Source organism: Leucopleurus acutus, assembly GCF_964270905.1.
Source record: "Leucopleurus acutus genome assembly, chromosome: 20".
NCBI classification, from domain to species: Eukaryota; Metazoa; Chordata; class Mammalia; order Artiodactyla; family Delphinidae; genus Leucopleurus; species Leucopleurus acutus.
This window is the reverse complement of record NC_139162.1, coordinates 15,826,156-15,845,609: the sequence shown is the minus strand read 5'-3', so window position 1 is coordinate 15,845,609 and position 19,454 is coordinate 15,826,156. Positions and strand designations below refer to the sequence as shown.

General features: G+C 48.5%; 1 protein-coding gene across 2 annotated transcripts in view; it reads left to right on the top strand.

Annotated features, from left to right (window-relative positions):
- The window catches only part of ZFHX3 (zinc finger homeobox 3), a 245,478-nt gene that overhangs the window by 81,411 nt on the left and 144,613 nt on the right, over positions 1-19,454 (top strand). For both annotated transcript variants that reach the window (XM_082862485.1, XM_082862484.1), the window contains one exon: positions 2,331-2,827. In XM_082862485.1, the coding sequence (XP_082718611.1) occupies positions 2,354-2,827 (474 nt within the window). In that variant the 5' untranslated portion in view covers positions 2,331-2,353. The remainder of the gene's footprint in view (positions 1-2,330; positions 2,828-19,454) is intronic.

Here is a 19,454-nt window from a genome sequence, read left to right as displayed (position 1 = left end):
GCTTCCAGCCTTAAAGTCAGGTATGTGGGGACATGGGGCCCATTCCTCTCCAAGACCATCTGTCCGGCATGATTCATGAGTAGGCACCCGCTAAGTTCTCAGTGTGGGCGCTCTCCTCCCACCTGCCTGAGAATTGGGTGAGGCTCCTCTGTTTCTCGGCGGCTGAATTAGTTCCTTGCAGTCCTATGGATTTGTAGGATCCAGGCCCTAGGGGTGTCTCTCCAGGGTATTGTTCTCAAGGGAGTTTTGGCTTGCCTGTCGCCCACATCTCACTGCTTCTCTGCTTCTGTCTTTGATTTGCATTTCATCTTAAGAGCTTGGGATGGCAACAGGGACCTATTTCCTCTGCGTGTTCCGAGGACTTCTCATTTTCACTCAGGCGTCCAGCAAGTGACAGCTGCATTTCTCTTAGAGCGATACGGATGTGCTGAGGTTAAATTTAAAAAGTGGAAAAGATCTGATGCTTCAGGTGGTCGGCATCAGAAACAAAGATGCGTTTGCTCCTTGTCCTACCCTCCGGGCAGTTTCCGCTTTCACTGAACACCGCATATGTTTCATGGATGCTGTCTGGCCTTCGTCCCCATCGAGGGATGGAGCTTTTAGGCTTTTTTCCCCTATCTCTTTTTCTCTCTTGTCCTAAAGAGAGTGTCACAGTTATGGCTCCTCTCACCAGGGGAGATGGCAAGAGAGAAGACAAGCAGAAAGCTTCCCCGGTCTTCTGACCTGCGTGCGCAGAAGATTTCTGTGTCTCGCTGGACTGTCCACAGGCTTCAGATGCAGCCACTCTGCTCAGTCAGGCCTGTACTGAGCTGCTCGCTCGAAGTGCCTTGTGTAGCATAAATAAGAAAATCTTTTTTTTTTTAAATAATAACGTCTTTTCCTTGATTAGCCACTAACTTGGATTCTAATCAGTCATTAAAAAAAAAAAAAATAACCTCAGCCCAACCACATGTAGAAGGTCAAGTTTAAATATCGGTTGGGGAGTGACAGGGGCAGACGTCATAGCTCAAGCGTGCGTATGTTTAGGGGAGAGGCAAAAAACAGAAGCCGAGGCTCAGCGTTCTGCTTGACTGTTCGCTTCTAGGTAACGGAGGGAAGGCTGCTCTTTCCAGGCCTTTCCCGTGGCATAAATAAGAGCTCAAAGTATTAATTTACCGCTGGTGAATGAGAGCCGGTCCCTGGTTTACGCAGGGCAGCGATGGACTGAAAAAGAGCAGGGGTGGAGAGGGAGGAACACAGCTTCCTCAGGCCCTTTTTTTCAGGGCTGTGAGCGGACCTCTGCGTTTCACTGTCCATCTTGATCCAACTTCCCAAACCTGTAACATTTTGGCTGCTTTGTACCTTGTCTGGCACATCAGACATTTGAGCCTCTGAGCAGGGGCCTGTGTACCCTCTAGAGGTTCAGCAAGGAGAAGCCTGGACCCTTGTCCTAAAGAGGCTACACCCTGATGGGGACACTGGCCAACACGTGGCTCTGTGTGTGGCAGACATACGCCAAAGGAGAATGCGACATGTCCCATGTAGGGGGCTCATGGAACGGAAATGATCGTATCTTGGGGAGGTGTGGGAGGAGCCAGCGCCATTGACAGGCAGGTAGGCTACTGACCCGTGGGGTGTGACAAGGAATAGGGAGATCATTCCCGAAATCTCAGATTTAGAGCTGTGCTGTCCAATACAGTAGCCACTAACCTAAATGTAAATGAATTAAAAAAAAAAAACACTAAAAATTCAGTTCTTCAGTTATACCTTAGCCATATTTCAGTTGTCCAGTAGCTACACGTGACCAGTGGTTCGCACATTGGACAGTGCAGATACAAAATGTTTCCATCTTCGCAGAAACTTCCTGTTAGATAGCACTGCTTGAGGTAAATTCTGCGCCCACTTCTGATTCACCATGAAGGCGTGCTGTCTTAGAATGCAGCTATAACTCATCTCCAACATTTCGGGGACGGGAGTTTCAGATTCTGTTATGTCCAGTGAATGATGCTTTTATTTCTGTCTTTTCTTGGGTCTGAGCGAGGAGCTGAATTGAAATATTCAAGCGATTAAGCGGTTCCTACGTTCTTCTAGGCGTTCTTTTCCAAAAGAAGAAACAAACAAACAAACATACACCCTTCCACACATTTCAGAATGTCCATAGGAAAGATGCGAACACATCAAGTTGATTTTTGTTGTAGTTTTTCCCGGTTAGTAGCACCTTGCAGTGCTTGAAATGGGATCTTTTTTCTGCTGGAACCTGGGTGGAGGGTGGGGGAGGGCCCATGGTGCCTCACTTAGGGCTGCCGCTGTGAGCCTGGCCTCTGATTCTCTGCCCCTCTCCTTCCCTGCAGTGGGCGGTGAGATCCCCCTAGACATGCGGCTCGGGGGCGGGCAGCTGGTGTCAGAGGAGCTGATGAACCTGGGCGAGAGCTTCATCCAGACCAACGACCCGTCGCTGAAGCTCTTCCAGTGTGCCGTCTGCAACAAGTTCACCACGGACACCCTGGACCTGCTGGGGCTGCACATGAACGTGGAGCGCAGCCTCCCTGAGGACGAGTGGAAGGCCGTGATGGGGGACTCGTACCAGTGCAAGCTCTGCCGCTACAACACCCAGCTCAAGGCCAACTTCCAGCTGCACTGCAAGACAGACAAGCACGTGCAGAAGTACCAGCTGGTGGCCCACATCAAGGAGGGCGGCAAAGCCAACGAGTGGCGGCTCAAGTGCGTGGCCATCGGCAACCCTGTCCACCTCAAGTGCAACGCCTGCGACTATTACACCAATAGCTTGGAGAAGCTGCGGCTGCACACGGTCAACTCCAGGCACGAGGCCAGCCTGAAGCTGTACAAGGTAAGGCCCAGGCTGTCTCTGGAACGGAGTGGTTTGGATCCCTGGGTGACGGGGAGGGCTGGGGGCGGACACACAGAGGGGGGCTGGGGGCTGGCTGGCGCCCTGGTGTGGGGAGGGGAGCTGGCCGCCTGGTGGTGGGCTTCAGCTGGGAACTGCAGGGTCTGTGTGTGGGGTGCCTCATTTGGGGGGCAGGTTGTGTTTCCAGTGGCCCGATACTGCACATTGTTTCCTTTACGCTCCCACTGTCTTCAGAACTGATTTTTTTTCCTACCCCACATTTGCTATTTCCCTAGTTCTGGCTTTGCCGTTGTTCTCCTGTGTTTCCCCTCTCTCCTGCAGGCTTTCTGTTCTCCTTTTCCGTCTGGTTATTCCCCCCTTTTTAGTCTCTTCTCCCCGGATGCCCCCTGGGGTTCTTTGTTTATTTGTTCGTTCGTTTGTTCATTCATTCATTTATTCAACAGGTACACATTAATCCCCAACCATGTACCAGGCCCTGTTCCGGGCCTACATCCGTGCACGAGGTAGACAAAACGTCCCTGCCCTCCTAGAGCTCCCGTTCTTTTGGGGGGCGGGGGGATGGATGGATGATGAACGCAATGGATAAATTAGACGGTAGGCTAGAAGGTAGTGAATGCTATGGGGAAAAACAGGGTCGGGTGAGGGGCCCCTTTGTTCTTTTTCGCTCTGCTTCCCGTGTTCTACACCTCCTTTCTCTTCCTCATGTTTCAATTTTCCTTCTTCTTGCCGGGCTTCTCCCGTCCTCCACCTCTTACTCTGTCCTGCCTGCTTCTTCCTTCCTTCCCTCCCGTCCCTCCTTCCTCACCCCTCCCTGCCCCCTCCATTCCTTCTCCCAGTCTGCAGACAGTAACAGGGAGGAGGTGCTCGGCTACTGTAAATAGTCCTTCCACTGGCATGGCAGAATTGCTCCAGACGCTTCTATTGATTTTCACTGGACTTAAAGCCTCACCTTTTTCTCTAATCATCTCATAATGGCTTTAGTATGAACAATCAGGTACAAATCGCCGTAAATCTGCCCAGCCTCCCTCTCCGTCCCTTCCACGCCCTCTCCCTCTCTTTCCGTTTCCCTCCCTTTTATTGTCGGTCTCTCTTCTCTCCTTTCACACCGTTTCCCACATCTTTGGGCCAGCGAGCGCCACGTTTCTCCTGACCCTGAGCTCCTTTCATCCCCTTTCTGCTCATGGTGATTTTAAATGGAGACTCCAAGTAAGGAAGACTCTCATCCTCTCCCCGTATCGGCCTCTGCCGAGATTGATAAGTGTGATTCATTTTACCATCGCTCGTTCTCAGCTTGTCAAGAGACCTGGGTAACAGGGATGAGAGACCATTTTAGGGAAAGGAGGAGAAGGCAGGCATGAGGTAGTGGGAATAGAATGTTCTGGAATTGGCTGCTGACTCTGGCACGGATGGGCTCAAGCGTTGCAGAGGGGAGGGTCTGGGCACCCCCACCCCTTGCCCTCTGTGAGCAGGACCCTCCCTGGATGGCTTCACCGTGTGCCACCCTCCTCGCCATCGCTTTAAATCGGAGGTTTTCATTGGCCACAGGGTGGTGCCGGTGTGGTCAGGAAAACCTGATGGAGAAACCGGAGGAAAAGAGTTTCTAAAGGACCCAACTGAGTGCAGTTAGTGCAGAGGACCCGGTGTGGCCCCGGAAGGTCGTATGCAGCTTTGATGGAGGTTGTTTAGAGGCGGCACGAAGCTGGCCTCTTCCACCTGAGGAAGAACATTGCCTTTTAGATGATAAAATGTGTGCGGTGGTGATTAGCTCTTCATGCTGTGGCCTCCAGTAAGAGTGGACCAGCCCCTGGATTTGCTTCTGAAGGGCCTGGAGCCTGGAGGATTCGCTAAGCACGTACCTTTTTGGTCCCCGGACCTCGTGCACTGGTCACGCCGAGAGGGTCGGGCTGTGGTGGTTTCCAGGGTGGATGTGAGGGAAGCAGTTTGAGTGTTTCCGTCTGTGCTTTGCTGAACTAGCTCTGGTTGCTCATCCCCTGCCTTAGTTTCCTCATTTTATATATGTATATATGTGTGTGTGTGTATATACATATATATATATATATATATATATATATGTATGTATGTATGTATTTGTGTGTGTTTTTGAAGATGGAGCAAACTCCTGCCCCGAAAAGGCAGCATAGTAGAAGCATAAGTACTGGGGTGCAGGGTAGAATGTGGGAACCAGCGCTTAGAGGGGAGGTGCCCAGGCAGTGCGTTTGGCTGGCGCATCTTAGGGGTGACCTCCACCCACATTCGGGGCCGAATCCCCCGTGTCAGGAGCCGAAGGTCGTCAGTCTGGTCTCATTGGGTGACGAGTGTCCCCGTGACTGCTGTGGGGGTGGGGAGTTCTCCCACCCACTCCTGGATGTGACCCAGAAACTTAGCATCTCAGTGCCTGCCCCGGGCCTTTCTGCCCCACAGCGTGGCTGAGATAAACTCCTCTTGCCCCCGAGGGGGGTCCCTCTCACAGGGTCTTGTGAGTCCTCGGATTTGGGGTGGGGCTTGGAGGTGTTTGAGAGTCAGTTTTTCTCTAGGCCCTGGTGTGGCCTGTGGTAAATGGAGATTGATTGCATGTTATTTTTCCTCTTGCTAATGTAATCCATTAGCCCAGCACATGCATAATCAGTTTAGAGCACAGTTAACTGGATATAATCGAGTTCTTTACTGTCTGCTAGAGAAACAGCTCCAGATGCTGCTGACCGGGAGGGCACCCGGCTTCTCACACACGGCCCTCCGCACTAACCCCTTCCCCAAGGCCGACCCTAGCCCCCGCCCCACTCCCACGCCACCCACCCCATCTTGGTCCCCTGGCAAATGACTCACGATCGGTCGGCAAGAGACCCACACTTGCTTTCTGTTGCATCTGCTCAAGTGGTCGTGATGCATCCGACTTCCTCGTCGGACTCCCAGCCTCTCTTTGCCTTCCTCTTCCTTTGGCATGCTGAAGGAGACAGAGCAGCGGCCTCGGGAGATGCACGCGGAAGTGTAGCTTTCCGGTCTGTCCTTGGGCCACACACTGGTCCAGAGTCATTTCTCTCGGTGTCATAAATCCTGGCACGTATGTTGCTGGATTAGGACTGAGCTGTCTGAAAGCATGAGATAGTTCCTAATCTGGACACCAGAGAGGGTTGGGCTAACCTGCAAAAAGGAGAACCTAGCGATACTCTCTCTAGGCTGGCTGGAATTGTCTAGTTGGGCTTATTGTGTGAGAGCAATTTTTAAATCGAGATTAACGTTCATCGAATTCTTCCTCCCTGCCTCCTGGAAGTGAAGGAAAGTGGGGGTCAGCTGGGGAGCCCCAGGCATCAGATGGAAGCTGTTTCCTTTTTTCTTTGCTCCCAGGTTACTTTTGTGAAGTGCTCGTGATTAAATTCCTTGAGTCTTTTTATTGGGTCTTAAATAGCCGTGGCTCTGGTCCAGCCCCCAGTGCTCGTATGTCCAGACCCTCACAGCTGCTGTTATGGGCACTGTGATAGATTGACACAGAGACACAGCGGGAAGGCCAGGGGCCCCAGTCAGGCTTAGAGGCTGAGCTCTTGGTTTTTTGCTTATAGTGATTCATCTGAGCCGGAATGGAAGTGTGTTGTGGGAAAGGTACTCGTCTCTCATTAGGGCTTGAGCTCCAGAACGGGAATTCCTCACCTCACTGCTTTCCCACATAGATGTTTCACTCTTCTCCTAGAGGACCTGCTCCCAGGCCCCAGTCTCCCACTCCTTCCCCACACAGAGATGCGGGGTGTTCTTGCTTGTCTTAAGTAGGGGGGCAGCAGGTACTGCTAGCGACTGCCCTCCCCTCTCCTCCATGCTAGCGCAGATCCTGAGTCACTTTGTGGGTTCAGAGCTAGTGGGAACTCTTCTGTGTTTATCTGGACTTGCCTGCTGTGTGGCTTCCCTGGTGAGCTCTCTGAAATCTGTAGTGTTTTCCGCTTGGGGGAGGAGGGTGCAGAAAGGGCAGTTGGAGATCGGTGCACACCTGCCAACTACTAGAATCTGTTTTTCACGTTGATGTTTTTCTTCACCTGAGAGTCATTGGGATGGAAATCCATCAACTTGAGCAGAGAGATTAAGACCCCCACCAGAATCTATTACTCAAACAGTTCCCAGCTGAGTTTTCTTTGATTGGGCCCAGCCCAAAAGTTTCATATTAATCTTAAATTATACACAAAGAAGGTTGTCTACCACAGGGTTGGGTCTGGGCCCCATGTGAGCTGCATCGGTCCAGCTAGGCAAACCGAGGGGGAGATGCCAGATCTATTCGGTTTCAAGTAGGAGGTAGAGTATGACACCAACTGACTGAACGATACTCACCCAAATTCTCCACATAGTGGGCTTTGATGCTTGCCATGCTGTTGGGATTACTCGAGGTAGAATGAAGGAAGAAACCCTCTGTCAGACTCTGCATTACTTTAGCATCCATCTTCTCAGTTCTTTCCCTGACGGGGTTCACTCTCCCAGCAGGGCAGTAAATTCACCACAGGCTGGATGGACAGACTGGAAGATGCACAACAAGTCAGAGGTTTGGTTTGCAGTTTGCATTCTTCACGCTCCTTTCTGGGTGCGCGGGGTGGGGGTCTTAGGCACACATCTGCACGCTTCATGCCCACAGATGGTGACCGGCAGCCTTTGGGTTGCTTGGAAAGCAAAAAGCTGTCCCTCCTCCCTCCTCCCTCCTCCCTCCTCCCTCCTCCTTCCTCGTCCTCTCCACCCTGATGTGGCTTCATGTTTGAAGCCCTGGTACAGGTGCCATCTGGTTTCCATCGTCACTCTGGATCGTCACCAGTTCCCTCAAACCTTGCTTTCTCATTAGGTCGACTTTGTTTTCAGTGCATACTTATGCCTTCTTCTCTCCATACCTTGGTGCTTTCAACCAAAAATGAAAGGCAGGGAGTGTTTTCCTGTGGTTAATTTAGAAGGTGTGAAGGGCCAGATGTTTTGGTAAATTTGAGCACATTTCGCCTTCATGCCCTCCATCTCCTGGAGCAGCTGGGTGTCTGAAGTTCATTTCCCTCACTTGATGGCTGGGCTCGCGGGATGGGGAGCTTCTGGGGCTGGGCTGGGAGACTGCATGCACATGGGCCCCATGGTCACCACTGGAGAGCCCGGGGTGGGGGGGCTCTGGCGGTGTTTCTGGCAACATGATAACTTCAAGGGGACTCTAAGAAGGTTGAAAAGTCAAATCTTTTTTGGAGGCAGGGCTCATGTTGGGACAGATTTAATCCTTCACTGCTGTATGAATTATGGCCAACATATGATATAGGAACGTGTGGCCAACGTGTGGCCAATGGGTGCAGTGTGAAAGATCGGCACCTCAGTGCAGTCTTGCCCTCCCTCCAGAACCATCCCACCCGCCTTCACCTGAATCCCTCTAGTGGGTGTCATTTCATTCAACACATTCATTCAGCTGATTGGCTTTAAGCACAAGCTTTGCCTAGATCCCTCAGGTTACTGGGTTATACACACCTTCATGTCAAGAAGGTTGGGTCATTGTTACCTTTTGGCTCCCTGCTTTAGATACCAGTTAATGGAATTGAAATCTTATTAGATGAGCCTGTTTTTTTTAAAGTCCAGTAGTAAATATGCTACCTGTTGAAAAACCAGTTTCATAACCATTAACCATAACACTTTCCCCTTTTTTCCAAATGCTCTTAGTATTTTTATTTTCTCTTTTGTTTTCCCCTGCATCCTTTTTGTGGATGGTGAAGAACTGATCAGACCCCTTTAGATTATTATTGTATCCTTAATTACTTCTTCAAGACTGGCATCCCATGTTTACCTCAAGTGTAAGCTAATAATAAAATGTGGCTTCCTTATTTTTATGGTAGAAATTGTTAGTATGAGTAATGTGTTCACTGTAGAAAATTTGAAAAATCCAGGGAAGTATGAGAAAATAATCCTCAGCCTAAACCCCATCATATGACAACATATTTTTATTTCTTTCTTTTTGCATAACACAAGATGCATAAGTCATCTTACAAAATTGGAATTATGCTGCATGTCTACAGTATTGTACCTCAGCCCTTATATCAAGTATTTTTCAGTACTTTTTAAAATGGAAGTCTTTTTTCTACTCTCCAGCTCTGCTCTCCAGAAGCAAATCACTGTTACTTAGATTATCTCCTTTTGTTTTTTTCCTGTGCGCACACTGATAGAAGTAATGTGTGCATGTGTGGACGCGCACATACTGTTCACCTAAGAAAGCTTTATAGACACATGCTATGCTGTTGCCTTGCTTTCCTCATATAGCTTCTTATCCTGAAAATCATTTCAGGTTATTATGTATTGATCTAGCTCACTCTTTTTAGTGGCTACATAGTTTTCCATTTATTGACCAGGTCCTCACTGATGTACATTTATGTTATCTGCAGTTTTGATCTTACGGACAGAGAGGTGTAGGGAACAGCTGTGTTCATACTTCTCTCTACACTTGAGCTGTTCCAAGAAGTGGGCCTGCTGGGTTCCAGGGTGTCGTGCCTGTAGATAGAGTACTTTCTAATGGCCCTTCAGAAAGAAGACCCTGTCAGAATATTATTCACACTGTTAAGAACATTTTAAATATTATTAAGTTTTAAGTATTTTAACTGTTTTAAACATTTCAAGTTTTATTAAGAACATTTTATCCCCTCCCTATATTAGGTGATGCTCAAACCCCTGCATGGTGACCGACACTACGTTATTTTTTTTTGTTTTCATCAGGTTGGCAAATTTGTTCCAATGTGGGTCTCTTTAATTGTTAGATAGGGTGAACGTTTTTTCATGCATTTATTGGCTGTTTGAATTTTTTCCTTTTAACATTTATTTATTTATTTTTGCTGCATTGGGTCTTCGTTGCTGTGTGCGGGCTTTTTCTAGTTGAGGCAAGCGAGGGCTACTCTTCGTTGCGGTGCGCGGGCTTCTCATTGCGGTGGCTTCTCTTGTTGCGGAGCACGGGCTCTAGGCGCGTGGGCTCAGTAGTTGTGGCTCGTGGGCTGTAGAGTGCAGGCTCAGAGTTGTGGTGCACAGGCTTAGTTGCTCCACGGCATGTGGGATCTTCCCGGACCAGGGCTCGAACCCGTGTCCCCTGCATTGGCAGGCGGATTCTTAACCACTGAGCCACCAGGGAAGTCCTGAATTTTTTTTTTAAATAAATTTATTTATTTATTTTTGGCTGCGTTGGGTCTTCATTGCTGCGGGTGGGCTTTCTCTAGTTGCGGCGAGCAGGGGCTACGCTTCGTTACGGTGCGCGGGCTTCTCATTGCGGTGGCTTCTCCTGTTGCGGAGCACGGGCTCTAGGCGCGTGGACTCAGTAGTTGTGGCGCACAGGCCTAGTTGCTCCGTGGTATGTGGGATCCTCCCGGACCAGGGCTCAAACCCGTGTCGCCTGCATTGGCAGGCGATTCTCAACCACTGCGCCACCAGGGAAGCCCGTCCTGAATTTTTAAAGAATATTTATTTATTTGGCTGCGCCGGGTGTTAGTTGTGGCACGTGGGATCTTCGTTGCGGCATGCGGGATCTTTAGTTGCGGCATGTGGGATCTAGTTCCCTGACCAGGGATCTAACCTGGGCCCCTTGCATTGGGAGCCCGGAGTCTTAACTGCTGGACCACCAGCAAAGTCCCTTGGCTGTTTGAATTTCTTTAGTGGCTTTCCTTTTCGTAGCCTTTGCCCTGTATTCATTCATTCATTCAGTTCATTCATTCATTTGGGGGGTTTGGTCTTTTTTGTGATTGGTTTGCAAGAGCTCTTGGTTTATCAGGGCCAGTGGTCCCTACTGTGCTGTGGATGCTACAGAAATTTCTCCGAGTCTTACTCATCTTTCACTTAGCTTATGATGTGCTTCAGCCTACAGAAACTTTTTCGTTTGTATGTTGTCCAATCTGCATGTCTCTTTCTTTATCCTTCTAACTCTTCTCTTTTTCCAGGGAGGCTCTCTCTCGCTGCTAATGTTATAAAATAATAACGGTAATAGCTAGCTCCTATACGACACTTATCGCAAGCAGGTACTATCTGTCATACCTGCTTTGCAGGATTAATTGATTTACTCTTCTCTTAACCCACCTGTTTTCAAATGGGGGAACCCGAGGCAGAGGGCGTTACAAGTCACCAGCTAGTGAGTGTTGTTGGAGTGGGTCTTCAAACCCAGGCAGCTGGGTACCACTTGACTGATAGTTTCTTCAATACTTTCTCCCCCTGTTTAAGACTTTAATTTATGAGGAATGTATTTTGTATATGGTACATTGTAGGACTCTGTTTTTGTGTGTTGTGTGATTTAGGACCATGTTTTCTTTCAGATAGGATGGTTGGTTGTCCAACAGATTCTTAAATAGCCATTCTTTCCTTGCTTATGTGAAAAGCCCTGTGTATCATCCCCCGTCTGTAGATCTTACAGAGCACCTCCCGAATACTTTGCAGATTTGGGTCAGTCCGTGCATATTTCCGGAGTATTGCTTGTCGAAAGCACTGAGACGCAAGAAGAGGGAACACACAGGCGGTTCTCTTTTCCAGGCATGTAAAGCCCTGTGGATGAGATTTCTTCCTCTCTCCTTTTCCTCTTCCTCTCTGGTGCATTCCCCAGGGTGAAATTTCTTAGATTAATTACCTTCATCTCAAATACACTGAGATGAGGGAGTCTCCAGGAGAGCAGGGGGCTTGAGAGAGGGACCAGATTTTTTATTGTTTCTTAATGGAGACTGTGGGTCTCTTTCTTTCCTTTTTTTTTTTTTTTTTTGGTAAATAAGACAGAGAACAAATACTGAAAGTCTGAGAATTTCCCTTTTCTGAAGCTCTTACTTGGATAGTGGCTGTGTCCGCTTATTTCCAGGAGGAGCTGTTTTCAGCGACTGGTGACAAGTCTTTTGGATTCCAGAGAAGGTGTGCCATGGCCCCCACTCAGGCTGAGGAGCGGGGTCGTCTAATTTCAGAAAATCTAATAACTACCGCTTTGTCGAAATACTTGAAACCCTACCACGCCCACTCTCCCCCGCCCCACAAATCCTTAAGCTCAAAGCCCTAGGCCTTCTTGGGAAAGAAAAGTCTCAAAGTATCCATCCCCGCCAGCCCAGCCCCGTGGAGAGGAGTAAGCCACACTACTTGTGGAGTTCTTTGCACGAATGCCACCTGCCGTCTTAGGGTGGTCTGTAACCCTAAGAATTTTGCTGCAAGTATTCCATTGCCTCCACATTCCAGAATAATCCTGTGTTACAGTTGCTCCAGGTGAACCCTGTCTGGGGGAAAGCGATGCCAGCTAGCAGGGGGAAAGACCTAAACCCAGTTTTGAGTCCTTTCGACTTGCTCAGGACTTGGACTCAAAGGACAAATTTGCATACATTTAGCCCCAACAGGTGTTTCTGGTTTTTTGTTTTGAAAGGGAAATTGTAAGGGAACAATTAAGCACTGTCAGGAACATTGTCAGAAGGCAAGAGTTTTTAAAGAATTACATAATACACCTGAACCATAGTCTTTATTCCTTTTTCAACATAACTTGAAACTCTAAATGCTATTTAGGTGCAGGGTGGGAAAGGCTGTTGCTATGAAAACCCTTTCGGTAGCACTAACTGAGTCATTTAATACTTTAATATTTAATAAAATTAGGTTTCCAGCCCTTTTTTTTTTTTAAGCAACCAGGTTTTAGGGTGAACGTTAAAAATGTTAAAGACAAAAAAAAAATCTATTGCTCACAGAGATGTTGGAGGGTATTGAAACCAGCAACATCAGGCTGGTGCCCCTGAGGAGGACTGAAAATCCCACAGCAGGGACCTCAGGGTCAAGTTGCCAAATTTAGCAAATAAAACTGTGAAATACCCAGTCAAATGTAAATTTCAGACAGACAAGAAGTAATTTTTTGTTATGAGTATGCACCATAAAATACAATTATATTTACTTATCTGAAATTCACATTTACCTGGGCGTCCTGTGTTTTCTCTGGTAACTCTTCTCTGGATGACGAAGAAATTCTTTCCTAGTGTCCTACCCACTGGCCCGGTGGGAGCGTAAAGAGAGGTAAGTGGCTTCCTTGTTGGTAAAGCCTCTGTTTTTTTTTTTTTAATGGGTCCCAACAAAAGAGGAAAATTACAAAGGCCTGTAGTGATGATTTCCAATTTTTGTTATTTATAGAAAACTCATATCAGATTTTCACATTTTCTACATTAAATAAATTGCTTTTCCTATAATGAAATCTGAAATTTTCTCCAGAGCTATTTGTTAAGATTTGCTTTTCAATAATTTTTTCATTATTTCCTTGTATTTGAAGTGCTTTCATGTTGCACAGCGAGACGGACGGCAGGATGCCCAGTTCAGTTCGTTGCAGTCTTGCCAGAGGCTTCCACTGTCCTTGCTCACGCTGGGCTCCTCGGGCCTCTTTCTGCATTGTTATTCGTATGTAAGTGGTAGAAATTCACAGCCCTTGAGCATCGGCTGTTGTCGATGGCACGGCTGTGCCCTTCCACAGGTAGGACTCTCCGAGGAGACGCTGAAAGTGGGTTTGAATCAGGACTAATCATCAAGAATGATTAAGGAACCTTCTCTAGGGTCTGTATCCTCATTTTGTAAGAGGCAAACTAGTTAGAAGGTTAGAAATGTTTATCTACTGACAGTATTTGAGTTGTAACATGTTAATTAGCAGGGCAGGTTCCCAGTCCCTGGACGAGGGCCTCCAAAGCATATCCGGTCTCTTAGGTCAACAGTTTTAACACCATTTCGTTTGCTGGGTCAGCCTGTGCGTTGGAATTGCGGGGAGGATTTCTCACGTCCTTGCTTGTCTCTGTTGAGTCTTCTCTTTCTCTCTCTGACCACAGGCTCCTTCTTGAGGATTGTTGGGCCCTTGTAGCCGCTTCTGAGCCAACCTCTGGACTTCCCTGGGTGACGTATCATACCAGGTTGTCCTTCTTTTCCTACAGAAGACAGGGCCCTGGGGCCCCTGGTTCTAGGATGGGAGTGTCCCTGCACCTGTCACCTTGATTTGCTCTCCTGCTGCTGGTTTGGACCCCAGCACTTAGGACACCCTTCCCTGGTTTGGTCTATGGGACACCAATAAATGGGAAGGGGATTTCTCCCTCTGGGTCAACAGCATTTATTGAGTCTGATTTTGTGCTGAGCCCTGAAGTAGGATTTTTGACTTGGGCTGAAAAATCTTGTAACGTGTTACTTAAAAACATCTTTTGTGTAGTGAGTGGCATGCGCTGGGAGTGTGTTTTACCTCCAGCGTCTGTGCTCTGTGACAGGGACCCCAGTCCCTGCATCTGTCTGTTTGCCTTTCACGTTGCTCTTGCTTCTGAATCTTCGTCCTTTTGGAAGAGTGCCCAGGGCGACATGAGCAGACACCAGGTGTAGTTCTGAGTTAGGAGAAAATCACTTTCCCAAAACCTGTGGCACACAGGTCATACCTGTGTGGGGCTGGAACTTTTTTCTGGTCTACCCTTACTTCCTTTCTCTCTTCTTCCAGCCAAAAAGTTGGAAAGATCCCACAACCAACCACAGCCTTGCTGATACCTGCCCTCCTGTGACAAGTAGGGAGGACAGAATCCCGAATGACCTCAAGGCTTTTCCGGCAGGATCCTGTCCCCCTTAACTGTTGGAGGAGCACCGGTGTCCCCAGGCTGGGGGTTGGTCTTGTGGTCTTGCGCACACATCTGGATTGTACTCAGTTCCTTTCTTTGGCTTTTGTGTTAATGTATCTTGGGGCTTTGGGGACAGTGGGAGCAATAATGTTGGGATTTGGTGTTTGCTCCCGGGTTCCCTTTGGCCCTTGCGAGGGAGGGCTGGGTCCCTGCAGAGAACCTGCAGATGAGATGTGGATGTCGGTGCTCCTGGAGATCTAGGAGAGGCTTTGATTTTATTTACGGCAGAGACTGTCCTGGTGGCACGACCCCGTCTCTCTTTAGAACATGTTTTGCTGATTTAAAATAGGACTCATCTGAGTTCCTGACTCTCCGTGAACCGTTGAGTATCGTGGGCCAGGAAGGTTCTCTGATGAGCATCACGTTTCTCCGGCACTCTGCGCATGTGTGGCGGGAGATAAAGGGTCACCCCAGATGGTCACCCCCATGCCAGGGTGGTTTTCAGGGTAATCTCCCCACCTCTGCTTGGCCTTCCCATTTCCGTATTTCCCTTCTCCCACCAGCTCTCGAGCTTTCTAAAATCATTAAAGATGATGCAGCCTGGGGAGCATTCCTAGGTTCTTCCAGTCAGCCAGGCCAGGAGGCGTGGGTCCCAGGACTGATTTCCTCAGTGTCCTAGACATGAGTCAGCGAGTGTGACTCTGCGGCCAGCTGTGGTTTAGGAAGCGCTGCGGGGAGCGATTTGGCTGGAGGCATCTGCTTGTGTGTGTTTCTTTCACTTCTGGTTCTCAGATTAAGATCCAAGCATTTTTCATTATTATTATTTTTTTGTCCAGTCTGGGTTTCTGTTAGTGATGGCCACAGCTGCCAGTGTGGGAAGACCAAACCATTTCTCCAGGGACAAGAGTTCTGTAAAGTAGTCCAGTCTCGTCGTGTCCAACTTTGAATCCATACCCCACCTCTCCACCTCCGTCATCTTGCTGCGATCGTTTGCATTTCTGGGCCTTCGCCACTTTGAGTTTATCCAAAGTTCAGGCTCGGGGCATCTGTGGGTTTGTTCTGAGGTGGCGAGTTCTTGAGTCATTCTTCCTCTCTGACTCTTTCTCCTCTGACGTTCTAGCACCCAGAGGACCCCAAAAGTCACCGAGACACGCCTTCTGCATTCTCAGTGCCTCCCACAAACACTGTCACATGCTTTTTTCCTTTGCCTGGTCTGCTCTTTATTCCTCTTTGTACATGGCATTTGGAATAAAATCTCACCTGGGGAAGTCTCAGACAGCAGCAACAAAGCCCAGCTCCACTGAGGGGAGACTAATTACACAGCTAATTAATCCAACAGATGTCACTGTAAATGCTCGTTTCTTTGTAATTTGGATCTCCATCGCCGAGATAGGCTTTGGGCCCCACTGGAAATGTCCTTTTTATCAGACTTTAAGGAAGAGCATATTTCCGGCCTCACCTTTATGCCCTTGTGACACATCCCCGGTTTTCCAGAAAGCTCTGCCCCACTACAACAGCCACAGATGGTGTCCCTGCCCTGAGTGCATGTCACACCATTTGCCACCAGGCTTGTCTCTTGTCTCACGTTGTTAGTTTGTTTCTCCACCTGGTTTGTAAACCTCTTCGGAATGTCAGCTGCCTTAACCAGTGTTCATCTCTCGAGAATGCACCACGACACAAGACAAGCCGACTCCCAGAGATGGTCACCAGTTTCTTTCCCTTTGCTTCCTTGCCTTTCCTGCAAGCAAGTTTGTTTGTGATGAATGCAGCAGAAGAGTGTTTGAAAGGGACCGTTTTGATATCAGATGGTGAAGAAGCATAGAACCCTGTGATTTGGTTGGTGAAGTCGAAAAACTCACAGATGGATCAACCACAGGGTTCTTGGAGGTGGGGGAGGGGTGTCAGGAAGCAGGAGGGAGGGGGTGATTTTGTTTCCTCCCTGCTCAGGGATATGAGTGGAACAGACAGGATGCAAGGCTCTGCTTTCTGCAGGCGGCCTGGGGGCGCTGTGCGCCATCGCTGGTGGTCCTGGGCCGTAGGCTGGCAGCCTGTGCCTGCAGAGGCTGCATCGTTCCTAGTTGCCACCCGCCCAAGGCCGTGATGACTGAGTTCTGTTTGCTGACGTCCCCTTGGCCTCCCTTGGTCATGCCCGCCTGTGAGTGAAGTCACAGTGTCCCCTCCTGGCTTCTGTGACACCAGTCTTCTGGTTTGTCTTGTCCCTCTCTGGCCCGTCTCCTTGGTGCCCTCTCTGGCTTCTGTCGCTCACAGTAAATGCTAGAGTCCCCAGGGCTTGGCGCAGGCCCTCTTCTCTTTTCTGTTTATAATTCTCCCCAAGTGTCATGTTCAGCTTTTAAACAACATCTCCCTTCTGGTGACACTGGAATCACGGTCTTGAAGCCTGGGCTCTCTTATCTGCCTCTGTACTGGGCCCTTCTGCTGAATGTCTGACAGTTGACTCCTCAGCCTCGGCATGGCCTGAAGAGAAGTCTTGCTGGCCACGTGACTCCCAAGCCCCTTTCTCCCCCGGCTCCCGTGGTCAGGGCCATGCCAGTCTACCATTTGCTCAAGCCTGACAGCTGGGAGTTATCGTGGCCACCTCCTTCTTTCACTCCCCTGCAGCCAAACCATCACTACGTCCTGCTGACCCCACCTTCAAGGTATGTTTCTGCCACCTTCCCCATTGTCTCTCAGTGTGTCAGCTCTCTCCTGGCCGCTACTCTTGCCCCTTAGAATCCACTCTCCGTGCAGTGATTTCATGAAGAGGAAAATCAGGTCATATCACTCCCCTGCAAAGACCCAACAGCGGCTTTCCATCCCACTTAAAATAGAAGCCAACCTTTCTGCCCTGGCTAACAAACCTCCTTGTGGCCTGGACTCCACCCACCATACCAACCTCATCTTATAACACCCCCTCCCCTTCCCATGACACTTCTGCCGCACGGGCCTTCTTACTGTCCCTTCAGCGGGCCAAGCTGGTACCTCCTGCTGGGCCTTTGCACTTGGGGTTCCACTGTCTGGAATGTGCTTCCTTGACCTCGACGTCCAGCTCTAGTCCTCAGAGAGGCTTCCCCTGACCACCCACTCTCAACTAGTTACCGAGAGTAGCTCCATCTGAGTTTACTTCTCTGCACTGACAGTTACTATGTATTTTCTTATTCGTTCATTTATTTATTTGCCTACCAAAAGATCGACTATCTCGGTGGCCTTATTAATGGCTGTATCCCTGGCATTTAGAACAGTGTCTGACACCAGCTCAGTAAATACTTACTGAATGACAAACGTACTAGTGGAACGTGCCCACGGTTTCTCCTCTCTAGGATCTAGTATAGCAGTGTAGTCTGAACACTTGGCTTCGCATAATTGGGAGTCCAGAAGCACATGTCAGAGCAAACTGGATGTCATGTGTGGACCAGAGCTTTCCAGAGCTGTTCATAACCATGTTATTTACCATCAATTCTGTGCAGCTTTTTTCTGTACTGACCCACTGAGAAACAGTCCTGGGACTGCTGGGCAGCTTGTGTCCAAGTGTTTTGAAAATTCCCACATGCAGCTGGCCTAGGCTCTGTGTCCCTAAACTCCACCAGCCCAAATCACACCTCTTTTCACTCAGCAGTCATAGAGATTGATGTTGAGGTAGAAAAAGTGATGACACTTTCCTCCTACTTCCTATGATAGTCTATTTTTACAGTGGTCTTTCTCCTCTACTCAATTACAAGACCCTTTACAGCAGGATTTGTTTATTCTTATCCAACTTTGTATCCTTCCCAGTCCTGCAGGTATTAGATAGTCAGTCAGTGTCAGTTGAAGATTTGATACCAAGGACAAAAATCTTAAATATAGAAACTTAAAGATTAGGTTCAGTCCTGAAAAGTCTACTCCTTCTGTTTCCTTAGAATCTTCTCTGTTCACTCTCCAACTCTTTGTGTCTAGATGATGCTGGTTAGCCCCATATCTGGTTTTCTCCAGGAGAACCACGTGGCAGAATGTATTCCCAGTAAGAGAGGAGCTCCAATCTCCTTCTCTCCTCCTGCCCCACGTTCAAGCTGCACATCTTTGAACACCTTTTTTTTAAAAATAAATTTATTTATTTATTTATTTAGTCTGTGTTGGGTCTTCGTTTCTGTGCGAGGGCTTTCTCTAGTTGAGGCAGGCGGGGGCCACTCTTCATCCCTGTGCACGGGCCTCTCCCTATCACGGCCTCTCTTGTTGCGGAGCACGGGCACGGGCTCCAGACGCGCAGGCTCAGTAATTGTGGCTCACGGGCCCAGTTGCTCCGCGGCATGTGGGATCTTCCCAGACCAGGGCTTGAACCCGTGTCCCCTGCATCGGCAGGCAGATTCTCAACCACTGCGCCACCAGGGAAGTTCTAAACACCTTTAAGGAGCAGGATAACGTACTGGCTTCTTTAGGGCTGTGGTCTTAAACTTTGTAAACTTTGTTGACTAGAATACAAAAAGAGATACGTTTTAATTGGTGACCTAGCACATACATATAGAGAGATATTTTATATATATAGCTGAAACAAAAGTTTTACAAAATCATTTTATCCTTACTACATGTGCTGCATTCTGATACTTTCTTTTCTATCCTATTCCTTTTTTTTTTTTTTTTTAACACAAATGCTGGTTGTATTCATGGCATTGATTTTTATGATTCACTAATGCTATGACTCTCTACCCAGGGAGGAGGGGCCTGCCTGGCCCAACCCTCAGAGATTCAGATTTCCCAGACTGTGGGTTTCTAATAGCTCCAGGTTCAGAACCACTGCACTGAAGGATCAGGAACTGCAGTTTGAAAAACATTGTCATGCAGGATACAAAGAAGAGTTGATCGGTGCCAAAGTTATCCAAGTCTGGCATGAGTTAGAGGGAGAGAGAAATCACAGCCAATTGGTTAGATCAGAACAGACCTCCTGGAAGGAGGGAAGCTGGAGTTTGTTTGGGCAAGCTTTGAAGAGGGAATGATCACATAGACGGGCAAGCTGGACAGCGGACAAAGGCAGATTCATCTCTTCTACATACTAAACCCGAGGCCGTAATTCTAAACTGATTTTTGTAACTGGTGCTTCCTTTCATGCA